A 24837-nucleotide genomic window follows, 5' to 3' on the forward strand; every position below is an offset into this window, starting at 1 on the left:
CTGTAAACAAGTTTTCAAAAAATAACAGCGCCTACAACTATATCTGAAAAACAAAGAAGATCCAAAAAGATAAGACGACATAGATTATCCTCAGTTAAAGAAGATGTGTAATCCTCTTTCCTGCAACAGCTAGCTCCTGACCTACTGAAATCAGAAATAATTCATTTATATTGAAGCGATTCATCACTTCACAAAAAGACCATCAGCCAACATCTCTGAACTTACACCAAGATGATTTCTGATCTTAGGGATAAAGATGACTCTTATTATCTGGACAAACAAAAGACTTTTTAGCTTGTTTTAAGGTCACATCATATTTGTTGTTCTCCTTTCTCCCCTCTGCTTGAGAATTTGGGCTCAGGCTAAGAGATAATATTCACAGTACTAAAAAACTTTCAGTAGTGAAGGAGTGATTGTCTTTCCTATAAAACTAACCTTGGGAAGGGAATATATCTTTTAAAAACAGATAGCTGAAAGACCATTAGCAAAATATTACCAAAATGACACTGGACAATGAATTATTTCTATGAATTTTATTCCTTGGAAATGCTTTTGATTGCTTTGAAATATTTCTGTCACACACACACACAGAGTTTTTTATGTATGTATTCTTTAATTTTTACAGGGAATCTAAGTAAGTCAGTGTTAAATGTTGTAGAATCATGCACAAAACAAAGCAAATAATGCAAATGGAATTACTTCTGCTTTAACTCATTGCAAATAATTGCTTTTGCCTTTCAATGCGTTTGAACAAATGTTATGTTTTATTTACATATGGACTGGAAGAGAACATTTATGCTGGATTTTGATACAAACACAGAGAAGACTGACAGAAGAGCTCATTACTTTTGGACCAAAGACTGGGCTTCATTCATATTATATTCTGCTAAGAAATATTAAACTAATTATTCAGATCCTAAATTTCAAAGGGTCTGAGAATACATAGCTTCCGTAAACTTCCAGAGGAGATGTTTATGTTCAGTACCTCCGAAGACTAGGTCATCACTGTCTGATTTACATGCAATCCTCATTAAAACTGTGGGCCTGATTCTCATGTACATGAGGCCCTTTTCTTCTGCTCTGGGAATGCAAAGGGCCTTATGGGGTAATTTTAAATTCACTGCAAGGCCTCTTTCCACTATTAGGGTAGTGCAAATGGCCTCAGTGTAAATGAGGAAGTAGTCCTGTAACCTTAAAAATGTGAAAATTTAAAATCAAAAGTTAAATAAAAGATACATGTAGTAACATTAACTCACTCCATCTTGCACATTCTGTGTATAGTTTTGATCGGTAATTAAACTACCAAATACTAGATCTAAATGATTACATATGTGCTGTGTGACAAACAGAAAGTTACTGAGAACCTTAACTTTCTCATTTCCCAACTTTTAAAAAGTTAGAACTGTATTAATATAAGCCCTCTTTCCACAATTACATACACCAGGGGTTCTCAACATGTTTCTTTCTGAGGCACCCGCAACATGCTATAAAAGCGCCACGGCCCACCTGTGCCACAACAAATGGTTTTCTGCATATAAAAGCAAGGACCGGCATCATGGGGTAGCAAGCAGTGTAACTTCCTGGGGCCCCATGCCACAGGGGCCCCCCAGGTAGCAAAGTTACTCCGGCTTCAGCTACAATCCCAGGTGGAAGGACTCAGGGCCCCAGGCTTCAGCCCCATGCAGTGGGACTTTAGCTTTCTGCCCTGGGCTCCAGTGAGTCTAACACTGGCCCTGCTTGCCCTGAAATCTGCTCGTGGCCCCAGACCACTGGTTCAGAACCACTGGCATACACAGTATATATCATATACACCAAACTGGTTAGGAAGATTTTTCCTGATCTTTTCCCATCCTACTGTCCCATTCACCCATGCCCAAACACACATACAGAGTGCTAGACCAACAGCTGGGAAAACATGGAAAAATCTCCATTCTCACACTAGTAAATTCCAGTTATCAGTATGTATACTAACTCCTATGCTACTGAATAAATGATGAATTTCTTCAAAACTTAAAGGGGCTGGTAGACAGGGGTAGGAAAGTCAAGCCAGAACCTTATTCTATGATGGCCTTGACACAAGAGATAATTAACATTCTGAGCTGAACTAACTGAAAACTTTTAACAATTATAAGCATAAATAATTTAGCTGTATTTTCAGTAAGCTCAACAGAATGCACACTAAGAATGTTTACTTCAAATTTCATACAATTCCATTTGTATATAGGTTTGACATCTGTTACTAATGATATCAAATTATTGATTGTTCACTTTCTTATATTTATTTAAACATTAACTATATACTCTGCAACCTGATGATTTTCTTCTTTATTTTCCCAGAGGACTTTTTTATTTTTGCATTGCTTTAGTCATATTTACTTTGATCTTCCAGAATGTATAATTATTTTACTGTTTATTTATTTCCATGAGAAAGGGGGAAAAAAGTTTGACCTAGGAGATCTATCTATATGTGGCAATTTGTAACAGAATCACATAGCTTATGTTTAGGAAATCATGGTTTTGATTAAGAAGCAACCATTTAGTTCCCACTGTTTTATTAAAACGGACATTAGCAGATAATAGGAAACACATTTAAATACCGTAGACTGCATTTAGTTTGCAACGTCAAAAGTAATTTAGAAGCCCCTTTCTATTTTGCATTTACCACAGTGCATGTGATTTTTTTTTCGCTTGTTTGGGTTTTTGTTTGTTTGTTTGTTTTGTTTTTTTACATTCTACTAACCAAATCTGGCCTTGGATATGTATGTGCTGGTCCCAATGCCTCACAGTGATATCCAAGGGCAAAATTTGACTCTAAAATCTAACTGTTGCTTATATCCAGTTTTTTAAAAAACAGAACTTTTTACTTCTTATTAAAAGAGATGTGTGGCTATGTATATTTACAAACTCACTAATTTCACATATGAAATGAGTTCTACTGTACAAACCACCAACTGTGAAGTAGAAATGAAATTATAACAAAGAAATGGAGATGTGAAATTAAAAGCACCAAACTAAGTGCAGAAATCTTCCCTTTCAGAGGGTGCTAGAGATTATTGCAATGAAGTTACATAGCTGTTTATTTTCCATACCCAACTGTACCTGTCATGGATCTTTTGTTTTCCCTCCCACTCGTTTGGTTGATGAATCAACACCACTTGAACTGTTTTACAGCAGCTTGTGTTTACTTCACACATACCTTAACCTTCTCTTTTCTCCTCCTACTAACACACACATACTCTTCCAAACAGCAACGACTAGCTGAATCTCTTTAAATTGTGCACATACACAGTTATCTGGCAAACTCTTTAGGTTTGGGTCCTTGACCTCTTGATTGAAATCAAGGTCTCGCTCTGCTTTTACTGCACTTAATGATTTAACTGTGCACTTACTAACTAAAAAAAAAAGAAAGAGCTTGAAGAACTGAATGCTCTAAGAAAGGAAGAAAGTGGAAGATGTGGTGTGCTAGAAACACTTGGGAGTCTGAAGTGGCAACACTGAGAACCACTACAGTTAAGGGTTTCCAGTGTCTTTGGAGCTGGCATTACACCCTAGCCTGATGAAATAGCAAACCCATAGCTTTTCTTCTGCAACAGAGAGTTAAAGCGATCTACTAAATGACCTTGAAGCTCTTTGATTCCTTTGATTTGTTTCAGCCAAGAGCACTTTAAAAAAAATCTTTTTACTAAGAGTCATTTAGAGAAAAGAAAACACTTCTGAGTCACACGATGGTAATTTAGAGTGAGAAGGAACTATTCAATTCATCCTGCACAATGGTAAATATTAACGACATAGTAAATGTCTAAATCAAAATTTGCAGATGACCCCTGTGTAATTTTACAAAATGAAAAGATGTGTATCTTAATTCTCTTACGTACTTCATTTACAGTTTTACTTCAACTATTTTAAAATCTTCCACAGACATTTTTAACCTAAAACATAATCGCTCTTGCTAGGGCAAATATCACTGTTGCACACAACAGAGCTCTGATTTTTATACGTATATCTTCCATACTCCATGCACACATGTAACCACACTACAGTTAATGGGAAATAGGCACATAAATCAAAGGGAAAACAGATCCCTCAGTGTTTGCCCTGATCTTATGCAAGATAAAAATATTCTCAATTCTAAAAGAAGCTTCCTTATTACATTACGATGATGGGTTTATATTTTGCCTTAAATGAATTAAATAGCAGCCTTCCACATCTTATATGCTCTACTTTTTAAGAGCAAAAAACTGCAGACACTTTTTTAAAAGATTTGAGTTTCACGAATAAGTATACATTTGGTATATTCACTTCTCAAGAAGTTATGGGCACCATAAGGGAGTCCCGACCCAAGCTTTGTGAATCTGACACAAGCCCTTTCTGGCTGGTGAAAAAAAGGCTTGAGCTTCTGGTGCAAGTCATGCCTGAAATAGCCAATGCATTCCAATTCAGGGAAGGAATCTTCCCTTCCAGAGACCGACACTGAGGAAACCCTCCCTCTTTGATACATTGGTTCACGCCAACTACTGCTTGGTGTCAAACGTTCTGTTTCTGAGCAAACTCACAGAGAATCTAGCCACAGGTCAATTACAAACATCTAATTTAAACTAATATCCAGTCCCCAAAATCTGGATTCAGGCCAGGCCATGGTCAGAAACAGTTTTAGTGCCACCAACGATCTCCTGCAATAAATGGATGGTGAGCAGACATCCGTTCTCATCTTCTTTGACACGTCTGCAACATTTGACATTGTTGACTACAAGATACTGCTGTCTAGCCTGAGAGAGATGGCAGAGGTCCACTGGAATGTGCTAAAATGGTTTGAGTCCTTCCTGCAGGGACACATCCAAACCATGCTAGTGGGAAACTATGCCTCCACCACTAGACCCCTCATTTGTTGAGTCCCACAAGCGTCAATTCTTTCTCCATGCCTTTTCAACATCTATATGCAGCCAGTAGGTGAAATGAACACACAACACAGACTTAAGTGAGAGACATGTAATGACATACAGCTTTACCTTTCCTATAAGAAATATGAACAGAAGCATGACCAATGCATTGGCTGTCAAACTAATGATCCATCAAGCCACATATCCTGTCTTCCGACAGTGACCAGTACCAGATGCTTCAGAGGGAATTAAAAGAACATGATCCATCTCCTGTCATCCACTCCCAGCTTCTTGCAGATGGAGGTTCATGGACACCTAAAGCATGGAGTAGAGTCACTGACCATCTTGGCTGATAGACATTGATGGACCTATCCTCCATGAACTTATCTAATTCTTTTGTGAACCCAGTTATACTTTTGGCCTTCTCAACATCCCTGGCAACATGTTCTACAGATTGACCGTGCATTGTGTGAAGAAATTCTTACATATGTTTGTTTTAAACCTGCTGCCTATTAATTTCATTGGGCGATCCCTAGTTCCTGTGTTTTGTGAAGGAGTAAATAACACTTCCTTATTCACTTTCTCCACACCATTCATGATTTTACACACCTCTAACATATCCCCCTTAGTCATATATTTTCTAAGCTGAACAGTGTTTTTAACCTCTCCTCGTACAGAAGTTGTTCCATACCCCTAATCATTTGTGTTTCCTCTGAACCTTTTCCAATTCTAATGTATCTTTTTTGAGGTGGGGTGACCAGAACTGCATGCAGTATTCAGCGTGTGGGCGTACAATGAATTTATATAGTGGCATTGTGATATTTTCTGTCTTACTACTTATCTCTTCCCAAACGGTTCCTAACATCATTAGCTTTTTTGACTGCTGCTGCACATTGAGTGGATGTTTCTGGAGAACTATCCATGATGACTCTAAGGTCTCTTTCCTGAGTGGTAACAGCTAATTTAGACTCCATCACTTTGTATGTATAGTTAGGATGATTTTTTCCCCAATGTACAGTACTTTGAATTCATCAACACTGAATTTCATCTGCCATTTTGTCACCCACTCAGTTTAGTGAGATTCCTTTGTAACTCTTTGCAGTCAGTTTTGGACTTAAATATCTTGAGTAATTTTGTATTGTCCGCAAACTTTCTCACCTCACTATTTGCCCCCTTTTCCAGATCATTTATGAATATGATGAACAGCACAATTTCCAGTACAGATCCTTGGAGGATCCCATTATTTACCTCTCTCCATTATGAAAACTAACCATTTATTCCTACCCTTTGCTTCCTATCTTTTAACCAGTTACTGATCCATGAGAGGACCTTTCCTCTTATCCCATGACTGCTTACTTTGCTTAAGAGCCTTTGGTGAGGGACCCTGTTGAAGACTTCTGAAAGTCCAGGTACATTATTTCGACTGGATCACCCTTGTCCACATGCTTATAGACACCCTCAAAAGAATGATAATAGAATGGTGAGCATGATTTCCCTTTACAAAAGCCATGTTGATTCTTCCCCAACATATTATGCTTTATCTGTGTTTGATCATTCTGTTCTTTACTATAGTTTCAACCAATTAGCCTTGTAGTGAAGTTAGTCTTACAAGACTGTACTTGCCAGGATTACCTCTGGAGTCTTATTTAAAAATTTGGTGTTACATATCACCAAGATGGCCCAGCGCTTGAATGAAATCAGCTGGTGGATGAAGAGCAGTTGGTTGGAGCTGAACCCAAGCAAAACAAAGAGATATGCTAGTGGGCAGAGGAAAGCATTTTGAAGAGTTTGCAGTAACTATGCAATTCCTTTAGCTGAAGACACACACCTACAAGTGGTCAATCAGTCTGTAGTTTAGGAGTACTCTTGGATTCTTTGCCGACATTTAACTCTCACATACCAGTGTTCATTTCCAGTTACTAGAAGACTCCAACCCATCCTGGCAGATGATAAGCTAGCCTTGGTTATACATATCTACAACACCCACCATCTGGACTAAAATAATGTGATATACCTGGGCAGGAAGCCATCAGTCCTTAGGAAACTCTAACTAAAACAAAACACTGCAATGTATCTTCTTAGCAACCACAAGCTATCATGAGCACATCAAACCTGTCCTCTGCTCTCTCTCCACTGGCTTCCCAAAGAATATCAAGTCAAATTTAAGGTCTAAGACCTTATCTTCATGGTCCTCAATGGCCTGAACCCAGCATATCTAAAAAAGAGACTTAAGTTCTTAGATGAAGACTCTGGCCAACAAGTCCACTCTTCAGGCAAAATAGAACTTTCTACCATAAGGGCAAATCTAGTCTGTGCAGAAGACAGTACTCGGGGTTGGTCCGAGATTGCGGAACAAAGAACCATCACAAACCTCCCACCTCCCCTTCAAATACAAGGCGCACTTCTTCAGCCATACTTTGTCTCACAGAAATACATAGCAGCATGTGTATTTAAAAGAAAACTCCACCAAAACAAAACATTGCATTGTACACACAATTCTCCCCCTGAGGAAAGGGCAAGAGAAAGAACAAATTACCAATGACAGATGTTAGTAACGTCACGTAATGCGCTGCTGGAAGACACTCAGTCATTATGGCAACAAGGGCGTTATAAGAACCTACATAAAATAATGTTCCTGTATGAGACATTAGTATTTCACCAACTAACATAATTCCATTTCATATCATAAAAATAACGGGCCACTTTCAGTTTGGTACAAGTAGGAATAGTTGGGATGAATTTAGCCCAGTGCCTCCAAGCAACTTGGTCTCAAATGCACTGCTACTATCTAAATTCCAGGAATGCCAATACACTTAACCATATTTAAACAGAAAGCGAGGACACATTTAACTTAGGAAGACAAATTTTTAGTTTTCATAAATAAAATATGATGAAGGTGGTTTACATAGCAATTTAACTTTACAATCCAGATCTTCTAGAGCAGATTTTTTTTCCAAGATGTTTTAGTTTTCTTACACACACAGTTGATCCTTTCAATGCAATTACAGTCTAAAATGTGACGTAACTCGCATGTTTTCTTTAAAAATCTTTCCTTTCACACCATCCTTGTTCATAATGCACTGGATTTAATTTCCAGTGTGCTACAACTGTGCCCTCTTTGCGGACAAATTCACTAATATTATTAAGGCTTATCATCACTCTTACTTAAAACAAAATTTCAAACAGTCAAACACAGTTCATTGGCTTGGAAATTAACAATAACTGAAGTTAATTTACCTTTAATCTTCTTGTACTTCTTATACCATCTCCCAAACTCCTGGCACTTGGTTGCTGATACATTGGCATAGTATGTGCTATTTACAATGGATGAAATCATACTCTGGAAGTAGAGGAAGACAGAAAGTGTGTTAAAAAATAATGAAAACTCTTTTCCAGAGCTAGTCAATGACATGCAAGCTCACATTGATCACCCATTTGTGCCTTCAAAACCTAATGCAGTCACTGTGAAGGACTCAAAATTGGCTGTATTTCCCACTCTACATCCCCAGACATGATTACTCTGGTTCACGAATAATGCAAAAAAGGTGCTGTTTGAACCAAGACTCCTATCTCCAGCTCCTACTGACTTGTCATTTTAATTTATACTTGTGATGTCACAGAATCTTCATACTAAAAGCATAACTAGAGGCAGTGACACGTTGGGGGACACACACATTAGACACAAGGGGTAAGAACAATTGTGATTTAGGAACCAGATTCTAAAGGTAAGGTTAGCATGCATAATCCAAATAATGCTTTTCAGCTGCTTCTGTTCTGCTTTCAGCTGCAACAAGACCACACAGCCAAGAACTGGAGAACATCCGTGCTACTCGCTGCAGAACAACAGTTAGGCAAATAAGTTAAATTAATATAATTTATAGAAACGTGTGATTAGCTGTTGTGTGAAAAATCACTCAACAGAAAAATTAATAGTGCTATTCAGAGCAGATTAAACTAAATACACTACAGTTTCAAAGTAACCAAGGGCCACAACAAAATGTGGTACAGCTAAAAGATTTAAACTACTTCACCACCATCCCCAAAGTAACCAAGGGCCACAACAAAATGTGGTACAGCTAAAAGATTTAAACTACTTCACCACCATCCCCACCCTTTGCAGGTATCCTCTGGCAACTACTGCTACAATGCAGCTGGAAGATACTAGGTAGAGTGCTCTGCAGCACTTGACACACACAAAAATATTTTACATTTGGGGCACTTTTGGCTGTATGGTGGAACATAGTTTTGTCACGGGTACTTGTCTCAGTTTTATAGAGTAAATAATTGTTAATAACTTTTAAACTCTTCCAGAGCTGAATCATTCCATTATGTGTATATCTACATAGATCTATACACACACATTCACTCTAAAGCCCAAGAAGTTTAACAAGATGTGAGAGCCAAAGCACCCTTTCTTGAAATCACATTTTTTATAGCTACAGTCATGCCAGGTTTCAGAGAAATGTTGGCACCTGTTATGACACTTCTGCATAGTAGAAGAGATTAGAGAGATAGCATGACCTCAAAGCAATTGCAAGCTATTTACCACAGCTTCCAGCTCTGGCACACAGGCCCCTCTAGGCTCATGTGTAAAATGGGGTCTTATCCATGGCTGTTAAACTACTAGCTAGGCTCACTTCTGGCTTACTCCACTTTTACAGTGTTCTAAAAAAAATCCCATCCTGTTCAAGATCAATTCTGTATTTATTCAGCCCAGTCTGCTACTCTGTTGCAACCTCAAAAGATTCCAGTTTTCCCGACCCCTTGAGTTTTGGAGGTATTAGGAGGTTGAGAAGAAATTACTTTAGAGAGACTTAAGGAAGATTGGATGGTACAGATTAGTTTCCGTCTTTGAGGCATGAATTAACTTTAAACACAGAGGTTCCTCTTCCCTTTCACTTTCACATTTCCACTAAGCTGCAGTATGGGGAATTCAAAGTAGCTATGAAATAAGAGCTGGGAATTTTTTTTTTTAAATGTATGTTCTAATCACCAAAACTCAGCTTCAATTTTCTAGTTAAAATTCATATTTTGAGACCTACACCTAGTACCATAACAGTCAGCAGCACCTCCTTCCCTATTAACCCTTGCTTGTTCCTGAGGAAACAGAAGACTTTTGAGGGCATAACAGAGTGGAAACTTTAGCTGGAAGAAGCAGCTCTAAAGAGTTTATTTTTCCAGCAGGTTTTTCTTTAAGCTCTCACAGCTCTACAATAAATGGGCATTACTAAGATTATAGCTGTGGTGGTTCTGAGGAAGAAAAATGGGGCAGAAATTCCTCTTCCTACCCCCGGTGGGTGAACAGCTTCATTACATCCACGTGGAAAGAAAGCTGGCATCTGCCTGATAATGTATACTAGAACTAGCAGAGGATTCATATAAACAAGATATAATGTCGTAAGTTAAAATAAAAGGAGAAAACTATGGAATGGAAACAAAAACCACCAACCCACAACAAGGAAATGAAGTTTATACAAGTATGCAAAATACATGAACAATACTGGAATGATTAGCACAGTACCCTGCTTAACTGGGATTTATTTGTCTGAACAGCAGCCTTATGCTAAAGGCGGCTAAGCTGCAAATACATAATACACCTAGCAGGAGAAACAGAACAATTGTAAATCAAAGCCAATGATTACACTGCCCATTAGTGGCAATCAGAATCTCCATCTGGGCTGCAAGAAGAGCTCATACACCAAGAACAAGAGCTGGAGCATAGTACTGGTGAGAAAAAAAAGCCCCTTTCCACTTCTATACAGAGGGAAACTCAATGCACTGTGAACACATTATTAAACAGCAGCATTTACTCCGCAGTTGGACTCCTAGGAGACAGCTCTGTAATTTGCCGCTGTCAATAATATATTAACCACAAGGGGGTTGTAATGACATTTCACATTTGGTGCGGTATTTTTTTAAAACTGATTTGGGAGAAGGAATTGTATTCAAGGCAAATTCAGATAATGGCAATAGACAGCTCCTATACAACCTTCCACTGTATCTTTTACATTTTGGAAGCCATGACAACAGAGGTTACAACTTTTTGTGGTTCTAATGCAAGAAATGCATTCATTATGGTCCAGCTTCTGGAGTTCATCGCCATTCAGCAAATCACTTAAGCACATGCTTAAAGGTAAGCATGTGCAAATGCCTTGCTGAATTAGAACCCACAAAAGGATGTCTCTGTACCTTTATTCTCTGCATAATCACCAGGATAGAAATTCTTTCTCCTACAGTTCTGCCATCAGTAGTCTTGCTAATGTATGTCAGGATGAGTTTATAGAGAGGTAAGCCAACTGGCATATTCCCATATGAAAACTGATGGAAAACATCCCTAAACAGTGAATGAATGCCACCACATAACATGGCTCACTGTTCAGTTATACTGGATAGTGGTACAGGCCAGGTGCACTGGGACACACAGGATTGAAGACCAGTCTCCCTCCACCTGAGAGTTGCAGGTATCTCATCTCATTTCACTTCTTGAAATGTAATTTTGATATGCTAGTTTTGTTACCATCAGCCAAAGAGCCCCAACCTACTTGCTGGAACCTTCGCTAGCCAATCAATTTCTCCTCTTGCAGTGTCCATTCTATATATAAAGGCAAACACTTAAAGTGTTGTTCTACTCCAGGGGTGGCCAACCTGTGGCTCCGGAGCCGCATGCGGCTCTTCAGAAGTTAATATGCAGCTCCTTGCATAGGCGCTGACTCCAGGGCTGGAGCTACAGGTGCCAACTTTCCAATGGGCTGGGGGGTGCTCACTGCTCAACCCCTGGCTCTGCCACAGGCCCTGCCCCCATTCCCCAAGGTCCCTGCCCCTTCCCCCGACCCTGCCATGCCCTCACTCCTCCCACCCCACCCTCACCCCCACCCCCGAGCCTCCAGCGCACGCAAAACAGCTGATTGCAGGAGATATGGGGAGGAGGGGGAGGCACTGACAGGTGGGGCTGCCAACGGGCGGGAGGCACTGGGGGCTGGAGAAGGGGAACTGATGGGGGGCTGCTGACGAATTACTGAGGCTCTTTGGCAATGTACATTGGTAAATTCTGGCTCCTTCTCAGGCTCAGGTTGGCCACCCCTGTTCTACTCTGTAAAAGTAACACCTTCTTATGCAACACATCCACTCTTGTATTCAGAGTCACTTCAGTAAGCAATGTGTTTAGCATTTAAGGGTTGTTCGTTTATTTTTTGGACAGAAGGGGGAAGAGGTTAACTATAAAAGACATTTTTTCATGTTTTAAAAAGACAATATAAAAGCAATATATTAACAGCTCTACCTCTGTTCTAGTGAAGTTTTTTGTCAGGTAATATGAATCACTGGATGTTGGCTTTTTTGGTGGTGCAGAAGGGTGCTCAGCTAACCTTGCCAACTTTATACAAGTCTTCATGTAAGAAATTTGAACTAGAGCTCAGATTCATCAGGAGTCCGAACTGCAGTTGTGTCCTCACTGCAAGTGACAAAGTTGTACTGCATAAAGTTTCTCTCTCTATTAACACATACACACACACACACTTTTGTTGTGTTTTCCTAGAAACTGGCACCACACTGATGAGAGTCATATACATTTCTTTGTAATCAGAGACTGATGAAAACTGTGTGTGTCCCTAAAGTATGCTGCAGGCTTCTACCAGTGAGGATAAGCTGCTGTTGCAATACAGAATGTTGAGTGGTAGTACAAAATTCGGAGAGGATATATATGGAGAACTTGGGGTCCCTTTGAAGTTGAGGTCACAAGCCAGCTGATCGCCTTCCAACAACACATCACAAAAAGAAAAAGAGTACTTGTGGCACCTTAGAGACTAACCAATTTATTTGAGCATGAGCTTTCGTGAGCTACAGCTCACTTCATCGGATGCATACTGTGGAAACTGCAGAAGACATTATATACACAGAGACCGTGAAACAATACCTCCTCCCACCCCACTCTCCTGCTGCACCACAATTAAAGAGTAAAGAGATAATTTCCCAAGTGGATTGAAATTTCTCCTTTTTAATTTAAAAAAAAGGATTAAACATTTCTGGAATTTTTTCTTGTAAACACCTTGCTAAACAGTTCCTGGCTTTGGATTTTATAAAGCTGGATCCTCTAGTACAGGTAGAAGCACTGACCTGGGAGAGAGGGCATTCTTTGGCTAATGTGCTCTGATTCATCTCTTTAAGCAGTTCCTTTAAGGCATTGCGGACTGTGGCATGGTTCCACTGCTCTGCTGGCAAGTCTTCCAACTTTGAACAACTGCGAAAAAAGAAAGCAGAAAAATCAGACGGAAACATCACCAGCAAGGAAACCTGCTCTCTTTGTGCAACCATAAATCTTTGTGAAGACATCCCCACTTTACAGTCCCGTGCTCAGACCTTTCTTTAAAGTACATCTTTTTTTTCTCATCCCCATTCCCCCCAACGAGACATATGCTGCAACTAAGAGAATTACACCACATGCCAGAAATCCTAGCTAAGCCTACATAAGTGATGTAACATGTGTGCCTAGCCATTTCCTTTGGGGCCTGAAGGAGTGCAAAGTGCTCTGCTTAATGCAGGCCACACAAATGACTGGGAAAGGCAGCCTCTTAGGCACAGATAGATGCTCCTGCTGGAATAGAAAAAAAATTACACAACACGCTTAAGTAGTGAGAGACGCCCTCATTCTGGAGGGGCAAGGCTTTGGTCTAAAACAGAATTCTGTTCTATATTGGTATATATCCTGCCCTCACCACCGTAGTATCTGAGCACCTTCCACCTGTCACGTCTTGGTCACTCTCACTCTCATTCTCTTGGTAGGTGGGGAATTGCATGTGTTTTTGTAGCGTTCTGTTTCGGGAAGGTTACATTTCAGGTGCATTTGGGTGTTGTAAGGTTGTTTGGTTTTTTTTAAGTACCCACGCTCTGTGTTTGTATTAGAATAGGCAAGGTCAAAGAAATGTGCCTTGCAATCAGTGAGGAAGGCGGGGAAGTTTGTGACAACTGTTTGTTCCTGGGAGACTTTGTTTCAGTCTCAGACTGACCCATGAAACTGTTCTGTCTCCTGCACAGATGAGCTTTACCCTTATGCTAGAAAGTGCCTTTGTGTCTGAGGAGGGGAGTTGTTGACCAGAGTCTTCATCTCCGAACTTGAGGCTCTTTCAGACATGCTGGGCCCAGACCATTGACTGCCCTGGTGATAAGGACCAAGATCTTAAATTTGACTTAATGTTTGGGAGGCCAGTGCAGAGAGCAGAGGGTGGGTATGATGCTCTCACAGTAGCCTGTGTTGCTGAGGAGATGCACTGCAGCATTCTGTACTAGCTGGAGTTTCCCAAGGGCTGATGGCTTCCTGCCCAGGTATATCACATTACTGCAGTCCAGCCAAGAGGTGACAAAGGTGTGAGTAATTGAGGCCTGGTCTTTATCCACCAGGAGGGAAGAGAGGCAACTGGAGATGACAGAGTGTTATTCATAAAAGCTGCTATGTGAGAGGTTGGTGTTAGTAAAGAATCCAAGAGTGCTCCTAAACTACAGACTGAATTGACCAATTGTGGGCACATGACTTCAATCAAGGAGACTTAGTTGGAGACACTTTTCTCTGCCTATCAGCACACCTTCTGCCTTGCTCAGGTTCAGTTTCAGCCTGCTATTCTTCATCTATGAGCTGATCTCCTCCAAGCATTGGGGCATCCTGGTGGTCGTAGTGTGGGCATATGTGGTGAAGGACAGGTAGAGCTGTGTGTCATCCGCATATTGTTGGTCCCTGAATCCATGCTTGTGACATTATTCACAATGCTGTCTGACCATTTCACCTAGCTGCTGCATGTTGAAAAGGACTGGAGAGAGAACTGATCTTTGTGGGACTCCACAGATGAAGGCAGAGTGCAGTGGCAGAGGTGCAGCTTCCCATCACTACTCGTGTGTGTGTTCCTCCAAAAAACATTTTAACACATTACCCAGGACTCCTACCTCCTCTCTCGGGCAAGACAGCAGTATCTTATGGTCAACAGTGTCAAATTTTGCAGAGAGGTCAAGGAGGAGGAGAATGGATGTTTGCTCCATTGAGAGCATTGCCATCAGTGACACTAAAGCTATTTCTATACCATGTCCTGACCTGAATCCAGATTATGCCTGGTCTGGTATATTAGCTTCAATTAGAAGAGTTTATAGTCGGCCTGTGGCTAGCTTATCTGTGAGTTTGCTAGGTAACAAAAGATTTTACACTGAGCAATAGTTCACCAGAACTGAGCTATTAAGAGGGCAGATTTCTTCAGTGTCATTCTGGGGTGGATATTCATTTAGGGTGTTTAGTGCTTCTTAAGCGGAAAAAAATATTGCCATTGATTAAGTAAGTGAGGTGGAAAGTATGCAGTGCCATAAGTTTCAAAGTACTAGGCAGCTCCAGTGTAATGCATAGAGTCAACTCAACCATGCAGTACCGATTTCATACATGCACACAAAGTGGGGCAAGACCCTCTGTTGTTTTGCAGGAGGTTTTTGCAATGGGATTTACTTGATGGTGCTCGGATACGACAGCCATGAGACTCCTAATTATGATAAAGTCAGAATGAACCTTTTCATGTGGGCCAGTTATTTCATAATACTCCACTGTTTCTTACTCCTTCCTCTAAAGCATCCTGATCACTGGACTATGGCAGATGGGCCAACTGTTTGACCTAGTGAGGTACATCCTAGGTTAAACAGAGTTTCTTAAGAACTGGGTGGGCGCTTTGCTGAGGCCATCTGGAGAATTCTCCACCCTTTTCAGTGAGCAGCCCAGTAGCCTCCATCTTCTTTAAATGGGCAGGATGTAGAAGAGAAAAAATATATAAAATAAAAAGAGTGTGTAGAATTGTCAGACAGCAGCTACCGCTTTGTCCATCTGATGTTCAAGAGTAGGAAATAGTTTAAATTACCAGATGGAGCAGTAGAGGCAGGCTCTCCCCACCATGCTAGGATTGGCCACTGGAGATAAAAAAGACGGCAACAAGCTCTCTGGGCCATCCTGTCTGAGCCACAGTTAGCAGAAAGTCTAGACCCTCATAACCTGAGTCCTGGAAATAGATGAGGTGTTTATTTTTCACATACAATGTGCTAAGCATTTAATCAGGCCTGGAGGACCCATTAAATTAGGAGTTGGGGAAAGTTTCCCTTTAAAGGCTTCAGATCCCTCATGATTGATGGAGTCCCCCCACCCACCTACCTACCCACCTGCCCCATTCCTGCCCCCACTACACCACCGTGGCTTTACTGCTTCAGAAAATAAAATGTAAAAACAGTTGAAGGTTCACCGAGAAAGCTGCATCGTGAAGCACCTTTCCCTTCATTTTCCTTTTCATTTAATCAAAAGCCCAGAAATTAATGAAGACAGGATGTGCTAATCTCTGTAGTAATGCTGTGATCAACGGAGCAGCTCAGAGAATAGAGGAGGACAGATGTTCAGAAACACCCACCTTTGTAATTGGATTTTCAATGTCACAACATGATAGACATCTTGTAGCATGTCGGCTACTGTCGCATCTGGTGCATCGGTCACATAACTGAGGGGGAGAGGGTTCCACCTCCCAAGTTTGATTATTCCTGGAAGAAAAAATATAATACACATCTATAAGCTGTTTATGAAACATTTTGATTATTTGCTTGGTCAGGGTGCTCAGAACCTGCCCTGAGCTTTATTGCAATCCTGAACACAAAGCTATTTCTTTCTGACAATTGAGCCTAAGTGGAGGGGAAGGAATATATTTTGAATTGTAAACAGAGAGCTGTTTACATCTTCATGTTTCTTGAATTATTATAGAGAAGTAAAGGATGCAGCCCCCCACACAGCATCACCTTTCCTCATCCCACGAAAGCCTGCACTTTCTAAGTTAAGAGAAGCTTTAAATACCCTGTTCTCCTGATTTGAAAGCCTGCACAACCCTTAAGTAAATAGAAGATTTGGTTTTGAATTGAACAAGAAAATTCCTGTGTGTGGGCTCAGCACACAGTTACATCCTGACTGTGGTGCGATTCCCAGCACAAATAGCATTTGAAATCGATGAAGTCGTTAGAGTTCACTCCCAGATATGCGTTTCACCAGGCAGATGGTTGCTTTCTTTGGCAAAAAGTGACAGTGCTGTACTTGACCACATATTGAAAATAGCACAGCTGTCTTCCAGGTCCCTGTTTATACCTCTGCTCCTTCAGTAACAGCAGCAACACCCTTTCTAGATAGGCTTGTTGCAAGAGACAGTGAGTTCCCATGCGATAGTGCAAACTCTTTAGTGCAGAAACCTTCTCTTCTTTTAAATGTTTATATAATGCCTAGCACACCCTGGGCACTACCAGAAACAATTAATAATTATTAGAAAGGATGGACTTCCAGGGAAGCCCAGAAAACAGAGAGACTTTAGGAATATAACGAGGCACAGTGCTGCCTTGTGTGGGTACACAGCATAGTGGGCAGATGTCTGCTGTTCTGCTTCACTCCATCTCCTCAGCTCGGTTACTGGCTTCCTCTTTGTTTAATCTGCTTATCGTCTCTGGGCCCAGTCCTTCAAGATACCAAACACCCTTGTTCCCACTTAAATTGACAGTGCTCGAGACCTGGTCTTTGGCCCGTTCACACCCATTCAAGACTCCAGAAAAGATCAACAAGGCAGTCTGCGAACATTATCAAAAGCAACACAGAGATGACTGTTCACAATACTGTTACCTGGTGACACCACACTATTGCATATCTATCTGCAAGCTCTTATAATAATCCAACACCTTTGTTCTAAATGGGAAGCAACAACTCATGACAACCCGGCCTATCAAGAAAACTCACTGGAAATCTTCTGAGGTGATATCATGATGCTAAAATTAACGCAGTTCCCCACATGCACCATTTTACCAACGCTGATGATGACCAAATCTGAACTTTGAGTTGCATCTAGACTTATCAAAGCTCCTGTAAAGGTGGTTATGAGACGGCAAATCAAAGGCTTTGTGAAAATGGTAGCCCAATGGTCTCCCTTACTGCATGAGATACTTGGCACAGTGCTAATACTATGGGAATATTTTCTCTGTTTCTGCATAACACTGCCAGGACAATTTTGGTACAACTACTCTCCCCACTTGTAGCATTTCAGTACGTGCATATAGATTTCTTGGGAAACAGATCTGCAGGTGGTTCACGGCACATTTCATTACCATGTACAGACCCTGAGAGGGAAGCCAGAGTAGGCCATTACCTTTGCTAGTTCAAAGTCTCAATCTGATACGCTGGTATAGACTCAGTAGCTTCATTTCAAGAGTAGGTTATGAAGCTTTTGGTAAGGGTAGAATCTCGTCCACGACAAACCAAGTTAATAATTGTTGCTTGACATCCAATGCTTGGAAGTGGGGCATACACAGAACAAAAACGTTTAAATGATGCACTGTTTCAGTATTAAGATTTAACAATCTGGTGCTGAATATGCTGCAGTATAAATAGTGCCTGGACTCGGATCCAGTAAAGTAACACACAGCACTCATTCACAGTATCATATGTCTCCAGAGCTGGCTCCTCAAGCCATATTCCACTTGCCAAGGAAAGCTGTTTTTCTGAAGGGGATAGTTTACTTCATGTTATCTCTGGAGACAATGAGAAGTACACATAGTACAGCATACATTAGTCATGAAATGAGCATCAAGGGTCCACTGAGTGAAACACATGCTAGTGAAACAGTTTAGCTGCCAACTTCCCTTGCCCCTTCTAATACCATGTAATAATTTAACACAAAGTCACCTGAAAAATCCAGAAATCTATATCAGCTTCGCAGAACACTGGCCTTCCTATTTTTGATCACTTCAAGTTTCCATATAACTGAAAAAATAAGCATCATATGTGCCCTATAAGTCACATCTACATTGGTCACATTTTACAAGAGGCTGTATTCTTCATTCAGTTACAGGAACCTCCGTGAGAGAATACCATCTCCAAGTGTTTGGTGCTGGCAGCGCTGGAGAGACAAAAAGGCAGTAGAGGTCACTGGAGTTTGCAAGGAGTTGTCCCAGCCTGGGAAAGTTCAAAGCAAAACCACAGGCCAAAGCATCATGGGAAATACTCTATAAATCACTTTACAGGAAATGTCTGCTACTACTGGTAGTTAGATAGATTTTCTATCCTTCTCTACAGTCGGAAAGGAAACTCTTTTGGCTGGAATTAGACAAACACAGGTGTTACCCTAATGCCTGGGCATGTTAACACCTACTGTGAGTCCTTTACACCTTGTTACAGCACTGCTGATGCACGCTATTATTGCAGCCGGTGTGATTTGATGGGTGACATTTTTTAAAATATATCTTGAGTTAGTCCCTAGGCTAGCCAGAAGCCATGATTTCCATCCAGCACTTCAGCGGGCTCCACAGGGGGTTCCGTTCACGGCACTGTAGCTGCATTTAAGGCATCTGTTGTGTTGCAGGTGGGATGTGGGTGCCGGCTTGTTTAAGCACGCCAGTTCTCTTTCTCTCAAATAACTTTCCATCAGGATTTGAGCAGCACATACAGTCATAGTTTGGCTAGAGGCTCCCTTCTCATTTGTTCCCACTCTCAAGGGGATTTTAATGCGGCATTCATCATGATAGGTGAACGCCAGGATAGCTAGGCATAATCTTCCTAGATACATACCTTAATGGCCTAATTTCCAATTTTTAAGGTTGTGGTCTTTAATTATGCAACTTCACTTGTATTGTATAGAGTTTTTATCTTGTATTGAGCCCGAAGGGTAATCAACCCCCTGCAGCTGGCCTGGGTCAGCTGACTCCGACTCATGGGCTCAGGCTCCAAGGCTGTAAAATTGCAGTGGAGATGTTTAGGCTCAGACGGGAGACCAAACTCTGGGATCCCACAAGAGAGGAGGGTCCCTGAGCCCGGACTCCAGCCTAAGCCTGAATGTCTACACTGCAATTTTACAGTCCTGCAGTGTGAAGCCTGTCAGTTGACAAGGACTAGCCGGGAGTATATTCAATTGCAGTGGAGGCATACCCTGTGAGACTTAGAGAGAGTGGGAGAATCAGTGAGGCACTTTATAAATGATTACTGAACAAATACTCTATTTTAAACCTGAACAACATTCCTCCTTCCTTAATACTGTTTGAGGAAGAGATGCAGCAGAACTCTCAAGAAATCTGTTGGCAGATCCTTTTATGACTTCACAACCTTTTCCCATTAACTAATTCAATCACTCATTCACAAACCAATGACCCCTTTGGGGCTCTTTTTGTGGAGTGTTGGCAAACAGTGCACAAATGCTAATTGCCAGGAGTTTATTCACTAAGTTACTAGGTCAAGCTGAGGAGATTTTGAGGCCTTGCCAACAGGGAGGAACCACCTGTGTCCTGGAACAACCTTCAAAAACTGACCTTTAAATGGTTTGGTGTGAAACCGCCCGTTAGAGGAGGCCAAAAAAAAAAAAAAATCTTTTAAATGGTTTTGTCTGAAGAACATTTTTCAACAACTGTTTTAAAGAAGTTATTCTCCCTCCACTCTGTTTGGCTGAAGGCAGGTCTATACTATGGCAGTGATCGATGCTCTGAGATCAATCCACCAGCAGTTGATTTAGCTGGTCTAGTAAAGACCCACCAAATCGACTGCAGATTGCTCTCCAGTCGACCCCTGTACTCTACCCCTGACAAGAAGAGTAAGGTAAGTCGACGGGAGACTTTCTCCCGTCAACCCCCCGAGGTGTAGAACCCGCGGTAACTCGACCTAAGGTACGTCGACTCCAGCTACGTTATTCACGAAGCTGGAGTTGAGTAGCGTATGTCGACTTACCATGGTAGTGAAGACATAGCCTCAGATGTGTTAGCCGGAGCATTTTCAAGATTAGCTCCTGAAAACCGTTGCCCTCTGTAGACAGGCCCTCTCATAAGCTTGATTTTCAAAAATGTTGCCATCTCTTCCTTGAACAAGATTCATTACTGATCAGCGTCGCAGACTGAAGAACAGAGGAATGATAAGGATATCGATTCATAGATGCATAGATATTTAGGTCAGAAGGGACCATTATGATCATCTAGTCTGACCTCCTGCACAACGCAGGCCACAGAATTTCACCCACCACTCCTACAAAAAAACCTCACACCTATATCTGTGCTATTGAAGTCCTCAAATCGTAGTTTAAAGACTTCAAGGAGCAGAGAATCCTCCAGCAAGTGACCTGTGCCCCATGCTACAGAGGAAGGCGAAAAACCTCCAGGGCCTCTTCCAATCTGCCCTAGAGGAAAATTCCTTCCCGACCCCAAATATGGCGATCAGCTAAACCCTGAGCATATGGGAAGATTCATCAGCCAGATACTACAGAAAATTCTTTCCTAGGTAACTCAGATCTCACCCCATCTAATAGCCCATCATAGGCCACTGGACCCATTTATGAATATTTAATTACCAAAACCATGTTATCCCATCATACCATCTCCTCCATAAACTTATCGAGTTTAATCTTAAAGCCAGATAGATCTTTTGCCCGCACTGCTTCCCTTGGAAGGCTATTCCAAAACTTCACTCCTCTGATGGTTAAAAACCTTCGTCTAATTTCTAGTCTAAATTTCCTAGTGGCCAGTTTATATCCATTTGTTCTTGTGTCCACATTGGTACTGATCTTAAATAATTCCTCTCCCTGCAGCCCCATTTTAAATTTGAATATCTCCTTTCACTCAGAAAGATCCCAAAGTACTTTAAATTCCATATAACAAGCACCACTGAAAATGCAGCCACTTGCAGAGGAGGGAGTGCCAACCAAAAGACCCTCTGTGGAGGGAGTGGCAATCTTGGCTTGACACTTGGTGCTCGACAAGCATGCAAAAAGCATTACAGTTTTTAAGGTCGCATCCAAAAGATTCATACTTGCCTTGGATTTCAATGTATTTAACCCACAAGAAAATGAAGGACTGACTCAATGCTATTAGGATTTGAACTTGTGAATGTATCTAAACATTTCAAAACTGCATCTTAAATCACTAAGCCACCTTACTAGGTATTGCTTTTCTAGACCATTTACACAATTAGGGCTAGACCCTGGAACCCTCACTTACATGAATAGTCCTTTGAAGTTAATAGAGCTACTCATGGATTACTTAGATAAGAGTTGCAGGATCAAACCTTTAAAACTGGACCACTTCCAAAATATCATTCACAACCAAACAGAACATATAGGCACCATACAACAGAACATCTCTTGTGCTATTGTTAATAGCTTCCTTCACATCTACCACATTTATTCCCAATTTTTTACATTTTATAGACTATGGACATACCTGAACAATATTTTTAAAGCATATTTGTAGTAAGTTTGCAAGTGATTAATGTAAATGATTTAAAGCGCTTTACATGCCAGAACAGAGATTAAAGTCATATGGGTCAAATTAAGAAGATCATATACATTCCCCCCCACACACAAATTTTGCAGGTACAGAATGAAAATTCAACAATATTTAAAATAAAAAGTGAAGAGAGGAAAAGAATTCAGCATTCCTTGGTTAAAATAAAATAAAATACTGGCTCAGAAAGAAGAACCCTGTTTAATGAACACTGTGAAGGAGGGTATTTATCAACACTAACCGTGAAGGTTAGCTGATGCACAACACCAAACTTTTTCATTGTCTTCAGCATAAACAAATGCATCCCACAGAGACACACAAGGAGTGGAGGGTGTTAACAATCACTCCCCTCGTGGACTGAGACACTGGACCATCACCAGCTCCTTGCTTATACATTGAATATATCTCACACAGACCTTTGCTTCCGAGGATGCATGGTTCAGGGAACAATAGCATCACTTGCTGTAGTGATAGAAGTCTAATCAAACAAATAGTTTCTCTTTTAAACGAGGTCCTTTTTAACCGTTTTTCTTACCAGCACAATGTAAACTCAAGGGAAAGTAGACATTAGCATTAATATCCAAATTCTTTTAAAATAAATAAATATTACATATATCTATTATAACTTCCAGTTAAAGGCCATGAAACGCTGTCAATAAAACCCTGGGTCCTAGAATGATTGAGCCACAGAGTTGTTCGCAGTGGTGATGTAGCCATGTTGGTCCCAGGACGTTAGAGAGACAAAATGGATGAGGTAATATATTTTATTGGACCAACCTCTGTTGGTGAGAGACAAGCTTTTGAGCTAAACAAAGCTCTCCTTTCTCCAACCTGAGGAAAAGCTCTGTGTAGCTTGAAAGCTTGTCTGTCTCACCAAGAAAAGTTGGTCCAATAAAAGATATTATCTCACCCACCTTGTCCTCAACCTATTTATCACTGTGGACCGCATATGCAGCTTTCTGTGTGTTATGTGGGCCGCATCCACACTATATACTACCCCTATGGCCCTGGGGCTGTCACATGGGTCGCAGCTGTGCGCTGACTGGGCTGCAAGTGGTCTGTGGGTTGCCGGTTAAGAACCACTGCTCTAAGCCGTAGAGTCTCTGTTCACAGCATTACTTCTATTGCTGAAGAGACTGGTAGATTCTTGTGACACTGATTGCATCTGTTTACCATCTTCAGAGCAGTCTTGTCCCTATGCTATAGCAGGTAATTTACTGTTATTCAGACGTGCTTTCTTAAAGAAATTTAAAACTTCCTGTCCTATATAACAAGTACATAGAATTATTTATCCATAAATTAGTTCACAGGAAATCACTATCCTGCAGTATATAATAACTCAGCCTGTATTTCTAACCTGTGGCCTGGTTGTAGTACATCATCAGTGCATAGCAGCATAAAGGCTGCTGTAGTTACTGTTGTTAAACCATTGCAGGGAACGACTTTTCAAGCAGAAAGAAGAAAGTGAGCAATGGGGCACATTTTTTTAAACTGATTGTATTAATTTTTGTATTATATTATATTACTGAGCTGCTTCTTCAAGTTTTTATACCAATTGAACAGATTTTGTACTGCGTTTGGAGTCTGTTACATGGGGGGGCCTACATTTTTCTATTGAATTTGAATCAGTGACATATTGGGGTGAGAACAGATGGAAAAAATAATCAGTATAATTCTCCTTTGCACTTCCAAAACACCTTTCAGCTGAGGATCCCAAAGCACTTTATAAAACATTAATTAATTAAGCCTCATAAGGCTTAATTGTCCCTATGAGGCAAGCAGCATTATCCCTTTGACATACTGGTGATTTAGTGATTGAAAGTACACAATAAACATAATCCTATGTTTATACCAATACAAAAGCACCCCCCCCTCACTTCAGACCATAATAAATAATTCAGTGAGAGAACAGGAATAAACTCTGTGATTATGTTGTGATGTACACATCCACAAATCAACAGGAACACCCACACCTCTTGAATGATTAACACTCCATCTCAGTTGACTAGACATGTACAACTTTAGGTTGCGAACAAAAAGGTGACCTTCATTTGAAAGGCCCGTGTTTGACACTAGCTTTACCTGCAGCTATGGGGGCGAGAGTGTGCTTTTTAAAACTACGCACACAATAATATATAAGTGGAAGTGGAATTCTACAGTGAAAATAGCATGCATCATGCAGACAGTCAGTTTAGATGATCATGCTGGTCCTTTCCAGCCTTAAGAATCTACACTAATGTGGCTATTTTACATAGATGCAATTATATAAAATTATATATATTTGTAGAGAAGTGTCAGTAGAAGATCGCTAGTGTTATACGGTTCAATTATTGAACTTTAGACTGCTTTCAGGGATGAAAATAGCTTTTCTATATGGTCCTCTGCTAGGACTTTTAATTTTTTGAGTGCTAGTTTTGTTCATTCCCCTCCTCCTGAATACACTGTATTGAAGTATTTGACTTGAATAACATACACTGAACAGTCTGATGCCTTGTAATTCTATATACGGACTTTATATGTTGTTGCATAGAGGTTTTGTCTCGTGTAATAGATGCTGCTTCACATTTGGGAAACGTTATGTTAGAACCCTGACTTTTATTAGATTAATTTAATATAGTCACTAAGTAACTAGACTAAATTAATAAAGACTTCACTGAAAGAAAGAGAACAGAATTAT

The 24837-nt window shown here is 40.6% G+C and overlaps 1 protein-coding gene across 3 annotated transcripts in view; it reads right to left on the bottom strand.

The window, feature by feature from the left end:
- The window catches only part of SATB2 (SATB homeobox 2), a 166436-nt gene that overhangs the window by 78456 nt on the left and 63143 nt on the right, over positions 1-24837 (bottom strand). For all 3 annotated transcript variants that reach the window (XM_073306320.2, XM_073306321.2, XM_073306319.2), the window contains exons 4-6: positions 16292-16418; positions 12990-13113; positions 8115-8217 (exon numbers count right to left, since the gene is read on the bottom strand). In XM_073306320.2, coding sequence (XP_073162421.1) covers positions 8115-8217; positions 12990-13113; positions 16292-16418 — 354 coding nt within the window. The remainder of the gene's footprint in view (positions 1-8114; positions 8218-12989; positions 13114-16291; positions 16419-24837) is intronic.

This window comes from Lepidochelys kempii, chromosome 11 (assembly GCF_965140285.1).
Source record: "Lepidochelys kempii isolate rLepKem1 chromosome 11, rLepKem1.hap1, whole genome shotgun sequence".
Lineage (NCBI taxonomy): Eukaryota > Metazoa > Chordata > Testudines > Cheloniidae > Lepidochelys > Lepidochelys kempii.